Raw genomic sequence first — 18281 nt, 5'->3', positions numbered from 1 at the left:
CTCATCCATACATCTCACCCTGTAGATCTTGTTGCGAACTCTGCAGTACTTGACGTCGTCCACCTTCACGTAGGACAAGCAGTCGTCACAGCAGTGGTCGCCGTGACAACTGCCGGGACGCGAGCAGCGCCTCCTGCACACCACCGTGGAGTCCTGAATGAACAAAGACGACCACGTCAGAAGGTCTGATCACTTTGTTCCAAGGTCAAACCTCAGTTAGATTGTAAATCGAGCTTCCATTTATCAGTTTCAGAGCCCATTTTTTTTTTGCACGGAGCAAATCAAAAGATTCAGTCTAACTGTGTGCATGGATGGAGCTTTCTTTCTTTGGGCATTTTTGTGGCGTTTGCGCCGTTGTGAGTGTGAACACAATCAGATTACTTCACAGCTAACGAAATTGGCTCCTCCCATCTCCCAGAGAGGTGCAAACAATCCAGTTTTCATTCATAAAATAGGGGCCTTAAATTTGTACCTGGCAAGTGCATGAGGTGCAGTTGTCGTGCGCGAAGGACGTGCCGTTCTCAAAGACCTCGCTGTGAAACAGACAACTCCCCTGAGACAAGTCAAACACCTTCCGCTGACCTGACGCACCAAGACGACCACCGTCAGAAGGAGACAGACACACGAGCGCGCTCAAGAATCTTTATGAATTACCGAGACATTTGGGGCAGCATTGCCCTGCGGGGGTGTGGCTCAGATGGGCGGGGCATGAAAGGACAGGACAGGCCTCCTTCACGCAAAGAGTGCGACCCCCCTGCAACAATGGCAACCGTAAGAAACAATTCTCCATTACCAAGACTGCAAATCATTGTGTGAGCTCGATCGCGCCTTTGTGTACTACGTGTGTACTAAAAGAGTTGTTTTGTCATAAACACTTACTGTGCATGTACACTTGATGCAGGGTTTGCCTTCTGGACTGAACTCCTCTTTTTCTTTGTACAGACGACCTTCAAAGATGCAAGCTAACAAAAACAACAGACGGGATTAAGAGAAGTTGCAAGTAAGGCTATTTTTCTTTCTTTTAGGAATTTGGACTTGGCTGGAGGTTTTACTCACTGGGGCAGGTGGGGCAGCACTTTTTGGGATGGATCTTTGGATTCTTGCAGTGGACCACACACTGCACCTCTGCTTCCGTGATGACACCTTCCTGTCACAACAACAACAAGTTTTATGCCAAAACCTATGATCTATCTATCTATCTATCTATCTATCTATCTATCTATCTATCTATCTATCTATCTATCTATCTATCTATCTATCTATCTATCTATCTATCTATCTATCTATCTATCTATCTATCTATCTATCTATCTATCCATCCGTCCATCACTATCGAGTATTAACAGGCTGTTAGATCTATCTATCTATCTATCTATCTATCTATCTATCTATCTATCCATCCATCCATCCATCCATCCATCCATCCATCCATCCATCCATCCATTCATCTATCATCCATCCATCCATCCATTTTTTCTCCATCCATCCATCAGCATTCTCTCTCTCTCTCTCTCTCTCTCTCTCTCTCTCTCTCTCTCTCTCTCTCTCTCTCTCTCTCTCCCTCCCTCCCTCCCTCTCTAAGCTTCTAGCAGACCTGACAGCGTCGTGTCACACAGGGCTTGACAGCAGTGGTCCAAGAAACAGAGCTGTTGTAGGGTCGTCCGTCCAACATGCAACCTAAGAAGGCAACGGTATGTTTAGATTACAAATATCAATAACAGGATGTCACTGCAAAGACAATCATTTTCTAGAACGTTGCACAAAATTGATTATGAGGACGTTGCAGACATACTGGTGGGGTAAAACGACAATTTATTGCGCTTGTGAGTATCGTTACAACATTTTTTTTTTTTTAAAGATTGTCATTTTACTGTTTTCCATGGGTAGACAGTCCAATATTTCACAAAAACCCCAAATAGGCTTGTAATTAATCTTTAAATGTCGTAACTTTATACATATAAAAAAAGTACAATTAGAATGAAACACACACGTGCACACACGCACACATACAACTTTGCGGCTTGTCCATTCAGCACTAAATTAATAGCCTATTCATATCAAGCCATTTACAGTAAATGGACTGAAATCAATGTTGCACTGCGCCCGCAATGAAATCTGATCACCAGGATCGATTTGCTTTCCTGGGTCTGAAAATCAAACCGAAAAATAAAATGATCTCGAGTCAGCTATCCTAGCGTGGCGTTTGAAAGCCCAGCTTCCCCGGGAGCCTCGGATCACCTTCATACACTCAAGACTCGCTAATATGACAGACGCGAACGTGCAGCCACTTCCTGTCAGGAGTCATTTTTCCAGCGGCCAACTATGTTGATTTGAAAACGGATACCTTAGATAATCAAATCTTTCGGAGGCAGTAGAAATCGTATCAATTGGAAGTCACAGACGACATTTTCATATCACAATTTCCACCACTCAATTTAACATTAATACATAATAATATTATTAAAAAAAAAACTTAAGCAGAGCTAAATAAAAATATCATAGATACACAGGCTGAAAACATCGTAAGGTCTTTTGCAGTTGGTCAGGCCCTAATCTAAAACAGGAAGTGACATTGAAACATTTCCTGCTCGCCGCTGGACTCTTAGAGTGCGAAAAACTCCAATTGGATGAACGTTAACATTGCGCTAAAGCACTGCTAGCGTTGATATGTCATCATCTCCTTATGTCACTTACTGTATGTCCGATTTTGAAGCGCTCGTTAAGCGGTATCTTTAAATAGAAAAAGATTTTATTGTAGAGCTCGTAAAGCTTCACAGGACGCGGCGGGTGACATCAACATCATGTGACCACTGAATGATGTCATAGCCAGATGAAGTTTACTGAGGGGTATAAATACACATGGCTATTACATGGAGGCCAACTGGACTTGTCATTTTCAAGGTTGTTGTATATCATATGGACGTACATAATTATATTCAAGGCCAAATGCCAAAATAATGACATTCAAATAATAATGTATTCAAAAGAAAATATAAAATCACCCTTTCCCAAAACAGTCAATTATTCTGCCTCTAATTCATGTTATTGTTCAAATCATTAAAAGACCAAAATAAAATTGGAAATTTGGTGATTTATTTTTACACATTAACAGCCAAGCCAAGCCATGAAACCAAATAATTGCATTATATTAGACAATGTATTTAAAAATAAAATAAAATGAAATAAAATGTAATAAAAAAATTCCCTCCCCAAGCCCCAGCAAAAACAAGAAAAAAAAAACAAGCAGAAAATAAAACAAATTCATTTGTTTTAATTGGAAATTTTGCAATTTATTTTTACACAAGCCATGAGACCAAATAATTGTATTATATCAGAAAATGTATTTTTTTAAAATACAAAAAATAAAAAATTTAAAAAGTTCATAAAAAAATTCCCCTCCAAGGCCCAGCAAAAAAACAAACAAACAAAAAAAAAACAAGAAAAAAAACTGGCAAAAAATAAAACAAATTTAATTAAAAAATTGGAAAGAATGGTTCTGAAAGAATGGTTCTGTTTGTAATTCATGTTTATTGTTTAATGCATTAAGAGACCGAAGTAAGAATCGGCCAATTTTGATCTTTTTTTTTCTTTTTTCTATGCCATAAAACAAACAATCCAGAAATGCAAACAATACTGGATTAAAAAAAAAAACTCTCTCTTCCAAAACCATGTGAAAAAATAAATAAACAAAAATCTGCCAGTTTTTTTAAACAATTTTTCCAGAGTCATGTAAAACAACAATCGCCTAACTTTTACCATTTTTTACACATTAACAGCCAAGCCAAAAGACAAAATACTGTCATTCATACAACAATGTACTATCCCCCTACCCGTCAAAAAAGAGATAGAAAAATCTTAAGGATAAGGCAGGAAATTTATGTATTCATTGTTTAATGTAATAATGGACATAAATTAAAAAAAAAAAAAAAAACTTTTGTCATACATTTCTTTTAAATAATCGAATACCGCAATTTTGTTCGACCAACTATCAGAATTGGGACGGGCCCTAATTAGTCCTTATAAAACTAATCTCATAATGCATCTTGACAAGTTCTAACAATGCAAAAATGACCTGCGCACAAATGTCAGAACGGCTTTCAAAAGCTTCAACATAAACACAAAAAACACACACTCTTACCTTTACACCTCTCGCAGCACGCGCCGCTTTGTTTCACCACCAGGGCGCAATCTTCGGAAACTGGCGGACATTTCTCCTGCTTGCAGTCCGCCTTGCCCTCCTGCCAACCGCAGACAAGGTCGAGGAAAAATAAATAAATAAAAAAAGAGAGGAAATATTGGTCAGTGCACTGTTTTGTTCTCTGGTCAAAACGTCATTTCGAAGTTAAAAAGGGATGACACACCAGAGGACATTATTATTTTTATTATTCTGGTCATGAGGTCATCACAATGAATCATTGCCATCAGTTCACTCAAATCATTTTCCAAAACATACAGGGTTCATCCGGAATTATTTATGCGATACCCAAATAAAAGCTGGCGTCTAAATTGCGGTTGTAAAAACTAAAAGCCTTGAACAAATAACTTTAATTGTAACGTATCCCGGCAGTAAACAATGATCATGGAGTGTCCAATGCGAAAGTAGCAAGAAGCTTCTTTTTAATGTCGCGTGAGCTCAATTTGCGGTCGGCCGTCGCGGCTCAGACTCTGCGGCCGAGTCTACTCGTGTATTTCAATATAAGCGCGTAGTTTTGATTGAATTTTATTTGGGGAAAAATGCGGTTGACTGCAAATCAAAATCCCCACTTGGAAGTGGTGAATATTATTAGCAAATTCTGGAACAAAAACCTTAAAAAAAATGATGCAAGTACGAACAAATAACTTGTTGATGGTTTTTTCCCACCATACTAATGTACTCAGGATTTAGAAAGGTTTAATTACTTTTATTATCGGTAGCAAATATGCAATTCTGGAACATAAAACTCTTTAAAAAGGTTCAGACTGTAATCAGTGTTGATCCGATATCGATACTAGTATCAGGAAGGGTCCCAATAAGGCATTAAAATGGCGGTCGAGTATTTTACAAGTATGAAAAAAAAATAACTTGCAGGTTGTACAAAAACAGTCAGGTATGAGAAGAGTTTAATTATTTTCATTGTCATTATCGATATTAGGGACAAACAATGGTACCGTAACAACACTAGCTGCAATACAATGATTATTCTGCCAATTATTTATGATCGATGTATAAATCGGATTCAAATCCAACTAATAATATCCCATCCCTTGATTCCAAATCATTAGCGGCCATTATTTCAAATTGACAGTCCACAAGCTTAAAAAGACTAAGTTGCGGTTTGAACAAGCGATAAAATGGTGTGGCACACCCCCACACCCGCCCGGGTCTCTTGTCTCCAGGTCAGAGGTGGTGACGGGTCATAATGCCTTCTAAACACTCGACATACCGCGACACCGAGGCTGCTCTGCTGGATGGCTGTCTGCCCCCTCACATAAAAACGATGAGTACAACGAATTACAAACAGTCGAACAAGCCAAACCTCCAAATGCCACAGAGTAATGCGAAAAGTAATCTGATTACATCTCAACAAACAACCTAATTACGTAAAGGTCGTATGGTCGTATTCCATTTGGAGTTCACATTGCGTAAATGTTAATTGTTTTAAGGGGCTTTTGAACTTAGACCTCTGCGACAATGGTTAAACGTTGACATTTACACACAGCAGGATGTGAGAAATGGCTATTGTCAACTCTAGAATAGCAACATACATACATTGTTTAGATTAGATTTGTATTTGTATAAATGCTGCCTCACTGCTGCTGTTTGGTTTTGTTTGTACTTTGTTGTTTAACTTATGTGCAAACGTGTGAATTTGATTTGGATTCATTTGAGGATAAATTTACTAATTACTGTATCTAATTAAGACACAATGATCACTCAGAATCCTATCATTTTACCACGTAACAAAAAAATGTACATTTTTTTACAACAAAATGACATAATAAAGTATGAATGAACCTTTCGTCAAAGTTTACTGAGGTACAATAATAGGATAAATTTCAAATGGAAAGAATTGCAGGAAAAATTCACTTTGTCCCTCAAAGGCCACCGTAGAGGAGAGAGACGTAAAAATTAAGCTAAAATTCTAGTAACCACGTCAGCTAACCAGACAAATTGAATGACAAATAACAGCGTTATATGTTTTGTTATGTACTTTCCACATTTAAACAGCAGTGCAACAAACTAAAGTATTGACTTGTGTTGTGTAAAATTACCTGTTGAACTTGACCGCAAAATCCTCGCGAGCGATAATGAGCGATTGTCGGGGGAGGGCAGTGAACTGGTATCTATTTGACGTAGCAACGCCAGGTGCCACAATGCATTCTGGGAATTGGAGTAATGGCGTTCGTTTCAAACAAAACCTAAATTATGAATAATAATAATAATAATAATAATAATAATAATAATTATAATAATTAAATAAAAATAATAATTGTTTTATGTACTTGTATTTTGTCATAGAACATTTTCACTGACCTGAGAAGTATCGTATGGATTAGTTTTGCTACTCTACCTCTAGGGGGAGTTAATGGCCAATGTTTCTGTCCATTTTTTTTAAAAATCCCCTTTTCATCACTTTCCCCCTTCACCCCGAATCTACTGCTGCCCCTCCCGCCCGTGATCTTTCACCTCCTAAACAAACAGGTCAGGACCCCCCTTAGCAGCACAAAACCCACAGTAGCTTCAGGGAAAGAAATTCCCCAAACTTTTTCCTTACTTCCGCTGACCTCCCCTTCTGTGGCCCTTCTCTGCCCCCCCCCCCCCCCCCACACACACACACACACACCCAAGCGTATATGTGTGAGAATAAATTTCGACCATAATTTTGAACTAAAAAAAACATGCATCTTAAATTACAACATAAGAGAAACCAAGCTTCCAATGTTGCAAAATTGGAAACCATTTGCTCAGAAGTGTGTCCTACTTGTTTAATTAGTTCCAACTAAAAGAAAAATCGACATAATCTTCCTCCAAAAAATAAAGTCATTCATTTATGATTTATTTACTGTCAACATGTCACATTGAGATTCCGCCTCATCAACCGTTGGCTATCTCTCCTAGCGCCACCTCTCCGGCGTCTGTCGGCTTATGTTTGCGTTGACACAATGCCAGTAAGCCAACTTTGACCGTTTATCGAACCCTGGTTCTGCTTGGAGTGCAAACATGGAGCTTTAGTCACTGGTGATTGGTCGCTGCCTGAGTCCAGAGTAACTGTGATGTCATTTTAAGTGGACAGCAAGTGGCAAAACGGCCAACCGCTGTGCTGGATTGAAATAACTGGATTTAAATAAATAAATAAATATATATATATATATATATATATATATATATATATATATATATATATATATATATATATATATATATATATATATATATATATATATATATATATATATATATATATATATATATATATACACACACACACACACATAAACTTAGATAACAGAGCACTGTACCCCAAAAACTCATTCGGTTCGGAAAATCACTTGACCATGATGTGGTGAGTGAGACGGACAGACAGACGGAAGATTTGATGAAGAGGTGCAGCAGATAACGGATCGCCATGGCGACGTCTCTGTCATTCCTACAATGGCCCCTCTGTGTGTGTGTGTCTCAGCCATTAGCCTGGTCTGTCTAGACCCCCCCCCCCAACACACACACACATTATATGAGGATATGAGTGACACTGCACCCCCCCACTAGGAACATATCAGACCGCCTGGCGACAGGAGACTCACCGCATGGCTTTGGGGGAGGGAAGGGGAACGAGGGGGCTGACAGATGTGGAAGTACTTGAACATACTCAGGAAATATTAAAAAAAAAAAAAATGCAGCGTGCCCTTTGCCATTTTTTCCGCAAAGATTGAAACTTCCTAACAACTGCAATTCTATCGCTAAATACATCATGAGCGTCAATATCGCGTCGTGTTTTTGTGTCAACATGTCGTGATTAGATCAACGAGTAGCATTTGAGAAGTCCAAAGTCTGATTAACTGATTGATTAAAAGTTTGTGTGTGTCCCAACATTTTTGTCCATGTCATGCGCGTGGGTTGGGGGGGGTGCAGCGACGAAAGGTCAGCGATTGGCTGCTGACGAGTGACATCCATTGAGGTGGCCTTTTAACTGATGCCGGGCCGATAAGAGCGGGAAACGTGGTCGTAACCGTGACGACAAAGCCGCCGTGTTGGCCGAAAGGGAGATCGTTAGTTACGGGAAATAGACTGTTGATTTCACCTTGTTAACAATAGGATAAAGAAGAGAATTAGACGCAATGACTTTAAAAAAGTTGACGGGATTCTAAGTTTTGTCTCAGATTTCTGACTATTGCAGAATTCTCACATTTTGAGTCGGACTTCTGAGATATGAGATACGTGTTCGGATTCTGATTCTGATTTGAAATTCAGAATCCTCACTTGAAATTTGACTTTATTCTGAGAATTCTTTCAACTTTAAATTTTCTTCACTGGTCTTAATCCTCTTCAAACTCTTGATTCGGACATTTAAAGTCACAATTCTCATTTTAAAGTCAGAAATCCGACTTTAAAATGTGAATTCCGGGACTAAAGTCAACATTTTGACTAAGGCTTGGCAGAGTTCTCACTTTAATCTGATTTAATTCCCCAAATCTGATTTTAAAGATAAAACTCTGAACCTGTAAAGTCAGAATTCTGAGAATGAAATCAGAATTTTGAGTGAGACTTCTGAGAATAATGTCAAAATTCTGAGATATAAGAGACAAATCTGACAACCTTTTTTGTATTCACAGACCTCTTCAAAGTCACGATTCTGACTCAAGTCACAAATCCAAATTTAAAATCTGAATTCTAGGAATAAAGTCAGAATTTTGACAAAGGCTTGGCAGGATTCTTCCTTTAATCTAACTTAATTTCCTGAAATCTGATTTTAAAACTAGAACGCTGACCCTTTAATGTCACAATTCTGAAAATTAAGTGAGAATGTAGATTTCAAAGTGATCATTCTGAAACAATGTCAAAACTGAAACATAATTGAGAAATCTGACAACCGTCTTTTGACCTCACTGACCCTAATCCTTTCCAAACTCAGGATTCTGACTATAAAATCCAAACCCTCATTTTAAAGTCACAATAAAGTCCGAAATTCACAATGTGAATTCAAAATTCCGAAAGAATTAAGTCAGAATCCTCAATAAAATACACCTTAACTCCAACTTCATGTCCCCCCCCCCCCGACACTTGCACATTGACATCCTGACACACCGGCGTCCCGCTATTGACTGGCGATAAAGCTCCCGTTTGCTCAGTTGTGAAAGGGAGCAACGCAAACACGCAATCTGACAAGGTCCCGTCACCAGACCTGATAAGACCGGACTCGCGCACGAATAATCAGCGTGACGAACGTCACAAAAGGAAGGACAGCTTTACCAGGCAGACGCAGGTGATGCAAGGGTTGTCGGTGATGTTTGGGATGTCCAGGACCTCGCCTTCGTTCTCGCAGCTGGCCTCTGTGCCTGGGGACCGCGGAAAACAGAAGAAGGCGGGGTCAAAATAATAGTACAATTCTGCGTAGGGATTTTTCATTGACACATAGAATCAGGTCAGATAGATTGGGTAGCATTTCAACAACAAAAGTATCATTCCACAATCATAAATCTCAACTTTTTTAAAGGGTCTTAAAACACAAGCTCGTTATTCCACATCTGATCTGATATATATCTTTATCATAATTTGTTTTGACACAATTCCAAACACTAAAATGCTCCAGAATATGCAGTGATAGTAGCCATTCCATCTTAAATTGTGGCATTTAAAACAAAACAAACAAACAAAAAAAAGATGAACGCTAACACATTTTGTAGCACTTCCCTTAGGCTTATTAAATCTTATTTTCCGACAAAAGAGGACTCCCAAAACGCTGAAAAAGCTCAAGGAGTCAGTCAATTGTGCATTCTTCTAAATTCTAACAGGCGACATTTAAAAAGGTCATTAGGGTCATAAATCACACAAAAACACAGACGTGTCAAAGTCAACCAAAAATAGCGTGATTAATGCTTCCAATACACAATAACTCATTTGGCGAGAACATTCCATACGAGCACGTAAGACAATTTCAGAGTTACACCAGATCCTCACCAGCGACATTTAAAAGGTCTCAACGGACATAAAACATAGGACAAAAATCTTTTGTACCCCTTACCTTCATTATTTAAAAAACATTTTTTTAAATAGTTGTTTTTCAATGCACTGACACATTTACCACAGAAGAACATTCCACAGTAAAAACATGAGTCCGTTTGAACATCTCACTTAAGCTTGACAGGTAACATTTAAATGGGTCTTAAAGCATGCGTTTTTTTTCCGCAACAGAATTTTTCAAGTTTTGCAGAGTTATGTAAAAAACAAACTGCTGTAAAAAACAGTCAAGTCACTTCAAACACACTTTGGACAGGTCTTATTAAAACTATCGTTGCACCGAATTTTAGGGAACTTAAAAACAAACAAAAAAAACAGCATTCTCGTAAAAATTTAAATATTGTCGTGATGCAAAAACATGATGCTGTTTGAACTTCACGAGCAAGCCATAAAAAAAAAAAATACCAATACAAGACGAACAGCATCACGTCACACGCCAAAAGGTGTTGCAAAGGCCAACTTCAAAATAAACACCCCAAATAGGTACAGGCCAATAGAAAGGGACAGTATTTATTTATTTATTTTTTTTTGCACTTTTTAGTTTGTTGTGTTCTAATGTGTCAAAAACCCAGAGTCCAAATCTCATTCAGAAAAATACAAAACAAACTTTTGCAGCATAATATTCTGTTTAATTCTGTATTTCTGCTTCAGATTTAAATTTTTCGCCCCCCCTTCATAAAATTTTCACTGTGGTCCCATCCTATTGAATTATTATACAAATAATTCATTGACGACAACGCAAAAGCTACAGACATTAAGTTAGCTTTCTTAACTGTGATATCAGAGTGGCTAGCTTGAGTGCTTATGTCTCTGTAGCCATCAAATCACATCTTTACAGAAAAAAAAATCATTTAAATCAAAATCAAGCGATTATTAAGGACACTATTATACCACTCATCAATTATTTAATTAATTATAATCAATTATTTTGTTCCTTGTATAACACAGGACAAGTCTCCAACCTTAGTGCTAGCCGCTAACTACGTATTCAATACACACGGTGCATTCAAATGCAGCCAGACATTTCAAACTCAGACCGAAAAAAAAAGTCTGTCAATACATTAAATGTTAATAAGTAAACATCTGTCTTCAATTCTAGTCATTGCTGCGAATCAAAATCAAGAACAGACCTGTCTTTGTTATATATAAATATTATTATATTTAACCAGGAAAAAAAAGGAGTATTTTCATGTTGATGGATCCCAACTCAAAACGTCTTAAAGGTCTTATAACATACCGCAATAAGCTCTTTTCTTGAAAACTTTTCCGCTATAAAATAAAAGATTTTGTATCATCTCATACATTCCTGAAATGCTAAACCTCGGCTTTTAAACTCTTAAGGTCTTAAAACACAAGAATCCCTGCGCAAATCATGCATTTGATTAATTCCGATTCATTTCTTAAAAAAAAAAAAACGCATTAAATATGAGTTTTCCGATACAAAACGACACATTTATAAAGAACATTCCACAGTGCGATCATGTGAGTCACTTTGCGCATTCCACTAAATCCTAAGCGGTGACATTTAAAGGGTCTTGAGGGTCTTAAAACACGCGGTGGCAAACGGAACCTGAAGCGAGCGCAGGAAAGGCAAAGCTTTACGGGCAACCGGAGGCGCAAGTCCACCTGGGAGGAAAACCAAAACTTCCGAGCTGCAGAAACGCTACCGCTCCCGATGGCCGCCTTATTGGATGACGTCACATTTGGTGAATTGAATCATTCCATCCCAAAGACGTATTTTTACAAAAGAGTCCCGAAATCCAACTGCTTTTTAAATCTCTTTCAATTCATATTTTTTTCCCCAATTTTTTTCCAGTTTTTCTAAAGCAGGAGTTCTCAAACTTTTGGGAGTCAGGGCCCCCTTTTAGAAAGCAAATTTTCCAAGGACCCCCATTGCAAATGTTTGCGGAAACAAAACAAAAAAGTATATATATATTTATTTATTCAGCAACATATTCAATTCAACAACAAGTTTATTTGTGACTTTTTAGCTTTACTGAAGATTATAAAATAAAAATTGCAAATTGTCCATCTACTCATAAAAAAAGAAAGAAAAACAGGTCAATTTGCCCCAAACAGGTTGCTGACAATTATTTATCTATATATATAAATATTTCACGGACCCCCTGAAGTCAGGTCATGGACCCCCGGGGGTCCGCGGACCCCACTTTGAGAACCACTGGTCTAAAGTAGTGTCTAAGTGACTTGTGCTAATCAATCAACTAATCAAAAAGTAATAGATTAGTTTTGCCTAAAATAATCGCTTAATTTGGTACCGAACGTAATTTAGTCCTTCAATACCTTAATACTTGATTATTTTAGTAAGTAATTACCAAAAGTAATCGATTACTTATTACCAGCCAGTTTTAGACCCCCCTTTAGCAAATTACATGGAAAAAATAATGGAAAAATGACCGGGGATTGAATGTCGCCGCTCTTAAAAAAAAAAAACGTAAAAACACGTCTTTGGGATCGAATGAGTCAAAGACGAGAGAACGCATAGGGGAATGTGAGAGAAGCTTCCCAGCGCCGGGTCGTCTACGATTCGGGGCAGACGACGAAGTCGCCGACTCCGCCGCCGCTGTTAAACTTTACGACCTTCGAGGCTAATTAAACTGGCATGACTGAGGGAGGGGTCGGGGGGGGGGGGGGGCATCGGAGGCGGGGGGTCTCCGGGGACACATCCTCGCTTTGACCAAATAACTCACTCATTGTTTTGCGCTTGTCTCAGGTAACAAGCTCAAACCTTCCCCTGGAGACACTTTGCTAGCATGTTGATGTAGCGCAGGACATTTGATTAGGTACGCCGACTCATGCGATGGTCGTCAAACATCAGAGCGAAGGTCAGCGAGTCAAATATAACATTCAAGGCGAAGCTGAAAATAAACTTTTTAGGCCACAAATAAACCGATGAGCGATTAGGAGGAGGGGCATGTCAACGAAGGCCCCGCCTACTCATTTTAGTTTGGGTAACATAAAAGTAACATAAAAAAGGTAAATAGTAGGGTTTTTTTTTTGCAGATTTTAATATAGTTTTGTGAATAAAAATGTAATGTTTTAGTCTGATGTACAAAAACGCAAAGTAAAAATATTATTTTAACTCATTCAATCCCAAAGACGGAATTTTGCGTTTTTAAGAGTCTGGACATTCAATCCCAGGCTCTATTTTTATGTTTTTTTTCCAAATATTTTCAAGCGATAGGCTAATGAAGTATCTAAAATGGCTGGTGCTAAAAGATTTAAAGATCATAACATATATTTTTCAATTTCATACATATTAGTTATGTAGGGAAAATGCACTGACGCCATTTCATCTGGGAATAAAAAGTTATTGATGTGGCCTATTTATTCGTTAATGATCTAATAAATAGAATCAAATGAGTTTGTTACCAGCAATTTTCATTATTATATTTTATATATAGTTTTTTTTTTTTTTTATTCATGTAAAAGCAATATTTTAACTCTTGTGCACACACTTTGCAAACTTTTTTTCCAAACGTTGTAAATGCTTTTAAAGGCGTAAAATTTAAAGATTATTTATGAATATTGTTTTCCCTTCAACCACTCAGACTGTTGAGCGGCATCAGTTCTATCCTTACATACGTAGGTTAAATTAACACCCGCATAAAATTGAAAAATCGTGTGGTTTGTCTTAGTACGTAGTCTGTGATGTGACACTTTAAGACATAACCATTAACTGGTCTCTACCGCCACCTACTGTCTTGAGGTGAAACACAAGCCAACAAAGAATTTTCTGTTTGGTGACATAGTTTGACCACTGCTTAACGGAATGTTGCAAATATCGCAGGAAAATCAGTGCAATAATTACTATTAAAATGCACCTAAAAAAATGTAATTATAATGGTTTTATACGGTCCAAAATTTGGACGATTATGATTTTTGTCCACAAAATTTCACACATCCCGCTGCAATCACATGGCATTGTCAGAATCGTTGCGTTTTGAAATTTTACATATTTTAATTATCTGCTGGAAATTTCAGCTCCCTAGCGTGGTTTTCCCCCCCATTGATTCTTTGATGATATCATAAAAAAAATCAAAAGGAATTTCCATAATTTGTTACAAATGCCACAATTAAGTCTACCATTTTTTTCTGTTTTGGGAGCAAAAAATAAACTGCTCAAAACAGTGTGTGTTCGAAAAAAAAAAGCCTCCTAGAACATCAGAACTCTGTAAGATTTAATGCGTTGGACTGTGAGTGGATACTTTTGAATGCAGCCACCATCTCATTTATAAAAGGGGGTGCACACTTACGCAACATATCTCATTTATTTTCATTTCTTCTCTCACAGATTGAAGTTTACTGTCACATTTATACAGCAAAAAATGTATCATGAAAGCTAACAATTGAACCTTTTATAGCCACTGGATCAGACAATGAGTTTAAATTTGAGCTGATTGTTTTCTATTGATGTAAAAAAAAGCATTTTAGGTGAATGACATCATCATTTCAGCCTTTTTTCCATTTAGACGTGCTAATTGAAGGTTCGAGAAGGGATTTGAACAAATGATCAATAACTATTAGCGGCATAAACACGAGGGCCCCAAAACGGCGTGAGAGATGCTCCTCCGCCCCCCATCTGTTGCCGCTTTGGCCTCATTTCCATCTTTGCTCGGAGGAGAAGCCGGCAGGAACGGCGGCATCGTGTTTAGAATTTGCAAAAACATTTTTTCCTGTCCTGTGGAGGTCGAACTTAACGTTTCCAGCTGAGGAAAAAGACGTGGGACATGTTCTGCATCAAACACTTTCATCCCCTCGCTATAATCACGCCGCAATGATGAAGGCCAACTGGAGATGAAAAAAAGAAAGGAGGGGGAAAAAAAAAACTCTCCTCGGCTGTGGTGGGATGTAATCAAGTATAAATACTCGCTGTATTTTTTCGACTATATGGCACAGTTAAATTTTTTGGGACAGCAATAGTGTTCCTGGATCATCAACTTGTCAGAAATATTTAGTTTTAACCATTTTTTTTTATCTTCACTCATCAAAAACGACAATACAGTATTACCTCTGGGTCAATATGACCCGGTGTTAGGTTTGTTTTGCTGGAGTGGTAATAACATCTGGGGTCAATTTGACCCGGGGTAATGTGTGTAACCATCCAAAAGTTTCAGGAACAATTTCTGTGTGTAATTCAGCTGACTAATAAATCTTGTGATTCCCTTTTCCCCCAACAGACACAGCAATAATATCTCTGGGTCAATATGACCCGCGGATGTGCATATTTATTCAAAAGTTTCAAAAACTCTGTTTTTTTTTTTTTTTGTAAATGCACTTACAAGGTAATGAAGTCATAACTTAATTTATACCTGTGTGTTACGTTAGCTTTTCTGGAATAGTAATAACATCCTGGGTCAATTTGACCCGGTGCCATGTGTGTAAACATCCAAAAGTTTTGGAAACTGAATTACTTCACTGAATTACACACAAATCTTTGTGTGTAATTCAGATAACTAATAAATCTTGGGATTCCATTTCCTCCCAACAGAAACAGCAGTAATATCTCTGGGTCAATTTGACCCAAAAGTTTCAAAAACTATTTTTGTGTGTAGTTCAACTAAACAAAAAAGTCTTCTGATTCCATTTCTCCCCATCAGAAACAGCAATAATATCTCTGGGTCAATATGACCCGCAGGTGTGTGTATTTATACAAACGTGTCAAAAATAAATGCCATTTTAAATTGATGTGTTTATTATACATACGCTAAGGAGAAATTTTGCACTGAAAAACTAAATTCATCATATGTCTTAAAAGCAAACATAGAACTGTTCGTCAAGACTGCGCCTTATAGTCCGGCGCCATTTATAGTCCGATAAATACGGTAGTTACTGTACTTGACTGAAAACTGATATCTGTACATTTCTATTGCTGAATTTGTCATAAAAGGTTTATTATATTCATTAACTTTGTAGAAGCTGAAACAACGTAAAAAAGACAAAAACATGGAGCACATCAACATAGTTGAACAAAAAATGACAGCGGAAACACGAAGCAATCGCGATAACAACAGATTTAGATTGTTTGACCTTGTTGGCCGCAAAAAGAATTTGATGCGCCTTGCTAACTAAAAACGAAACTACATTTTTTTGTTGCGTGGATCACAACATTAGCAATACTATGGGAACATTTTAATAGCATAAAAGCCATTTTATGCTATCTCCCATATTCTCCCAATTCCCGCCATTCCACATCATTCAACACCTCATCCTTCAGGTGTTTCACCTTCACACGCAATTTCTTCACGATACAATAGTTGGTGTTCTGACAGTTATTTGTTTTGTCAAAACTTTATACATAATTACCTTTACGTACAAATGTGTGTTAATGTCAGGGATTCGTCAGGGTTCGTTCAAGGTCGCCATTGTTCTTAAAATGTTCTTAAGACATTCTGAAACAGTTTCAAAAAACGATTGAGAACTGGGACAAAACCTTGACGAGATTAAAAAGCGTCAGCTACCTTCGCTTAGTAAAAAAGTTTACACAAAACTTCGACCACGTTTTTTCTTTCACTTAACTCATTCACTGCCAATGACAGTTAAATACGTCAAACACTAATTTGAATTTAGCTAGCAGTGACCAAATTGAGAACAGTACAGATTTTTGCTTTTTGCTACAATGAAAAAAAAAAGAAATGTACTTTTTTGTACTACTTGTACGTCAGAGCATGAATATTTGACATAATTGACATATGTATCTTTATTTCTTATTCTCTCGCTGTAATGAAGTGATTATAAGGTCTGTACTTGTACTTTTGTTTTCACTTTTACCTATAAGGCGTTGAATCAGTGGAATGTTTATACTTTTGCTACCTCTGCTTCTCACAGTAATGGCGTTTGTGCAGTGTTCCCTCAATATATCGCGGTTCGGTTCATGCGCCTTTACTCAAATTGTGGATTTTCATTTATGACCGGAACTTTTTGTATTGCAGGTTTACTTGTTATTTTTCTTCCTCTTAAGGTGAATCAGTTGAAAAAAATCAGTTATGTATTTATTTTTAAACAAAAGAAGACTAGACAACAGGAACATTTTCAATTTTTTGGTGGATTTTCATTTATAACCATAACATTTTTGCAGGTCAACCCCGCTATTTTTCTTGATCATTTTCGTCATTTTATGTCGGACCAGACAACCAAATTCATCATTTTATGTTTTTTTTCTTTTAACAAAATACACAAACTAAAAAATGGGGAAACATGGCGGATTTTTTGGAGCTGAAACCCCACGATAAAAGAGGGAATACTTATTTTCCCTTTTCGCCTAAATTCAAGTCAATACGTTGACATATTTGTTCTAATTGAGTAGTATGTGAGCAATTTTTTCTACTCGTGCTTTCGCTATAATAAAATTATAATTTAGGCGAATTAAAATCACAATTGCAACCTTCTTTCCTGCGCTTTTTTGCTGGCGCGGCCGCGGAGCAAACACATGACAGCGAGGACGCGGTGGCGGGAGCGAAACGCACACATGCGGATTGAAGTTAAAAGAAGTTTAATTACAAGCCTGAGCGTGAGCCGAGCTTCTTCATCTTCACGTTGCCAAACTAAGCGCTCCGTGTCAACTTCGCAACGTTGCACGAGAAGAAGCGAGCGCATCCGCGTGCTCTCTGCGCTTTTACGCACGAAGACCAAAATGTGGAATCTCACCTGTGATGAGCGCGGTGGCGGGCAGCGTAAAAAGCAGCAGCAGCAACAGCAGCGAAGAACCGTCGAGGAGCCTGCAGGTGGAGCGTCGGCCGAGCGACATCACTCGTGCGCTTTTTAATCCCCAAAACAAGAATAAAGAAAAAAAGATGTCCTCAGAGAGGTAGTGCAGAAGCTTTGGAGCCCGGCTGCAAGCGCATGGTTTCGAAGCCACCTCAAGTGAGCAGAGGATGGACTTTGCCGCTAGAATCCATCCGGAGCGAAGAAAACTAAGTCAAAGTGTTGCGTTCATGGATGCTGACTGCCCACTGTGCGCTTTTCTGGGGGCTGCACGCACACACGCGCGCTCTCTCTCTCCTCTCTCTCTCTTTCTCTCGCACACTCCAACACACGCTTTCCTCCT

General features: G+C 38.1%; 1 protein-coding gene across 2 annotated transcripts in view; it reads right to left on the bottom strand.

Moving 5' to 3' along the window:
• Positions 1-18281, bottom strand: part of bmper (BMP binding endothelial regulator) — a 25752-nt gene extending 7471 nt beyond the window's left edge. For both annotated transcript variants that reach the window (XR_015865051.1, XM_088410306.1), the window contains exons 1-9: positions 17882-18281; positions 9449-9534; positions 4139-4238; positions 1595-1677; positions 1057-1147; positions 880-962; positions 655-754; positions 473-582; positions 19-153 (exon numbers count right to left, since the gene is read on the bottom strand). Coding sequence is in view for 1 of the 2 variants with exons in the window: in XM_088410306.1 (XP_088266432.1) it covers positions 19-153; positions 473-582; positions 655-754; positions 880-962; positions 1057-1147; positions 1595-1677; positions 4139-4238; positions 9449-9534; positions 17882-17981 (888 nt within the window). In the remaining variant the exon portion in view is untranslated. The remainder of the gene's footprint in view (positions 1-18; positions 154-472; positions 583-654; positions 755-879; positions 963-1056; positions 1148-1594; positions 1678-4138; positions 4239-9448; positions 9535-17881) is intronic.

Source organism: Hippichthys cyanospilos, chromosome 3 (genome assembly GCF_059441005.1).
Source record: "Hippichthys cyanospilos isolate Australia breed blue-spotted pipefish chromosome 3, RoL_Hcya_1.0, whole genome shotgun sequence".
In the NCBI taxonomy this organism is placed as follows: Eukaryota; Metazoa; Chordata; class Actinopteri; order Syngnathiformes; family Syngnathidae; genus Hippichthys; species Hippichthys cyanospilos.
The sequence above is the reverse complement of the archived record's forward strand: the minus strand, read 5'-3'. Positions and strand labels throughout refer to the sequence as shown.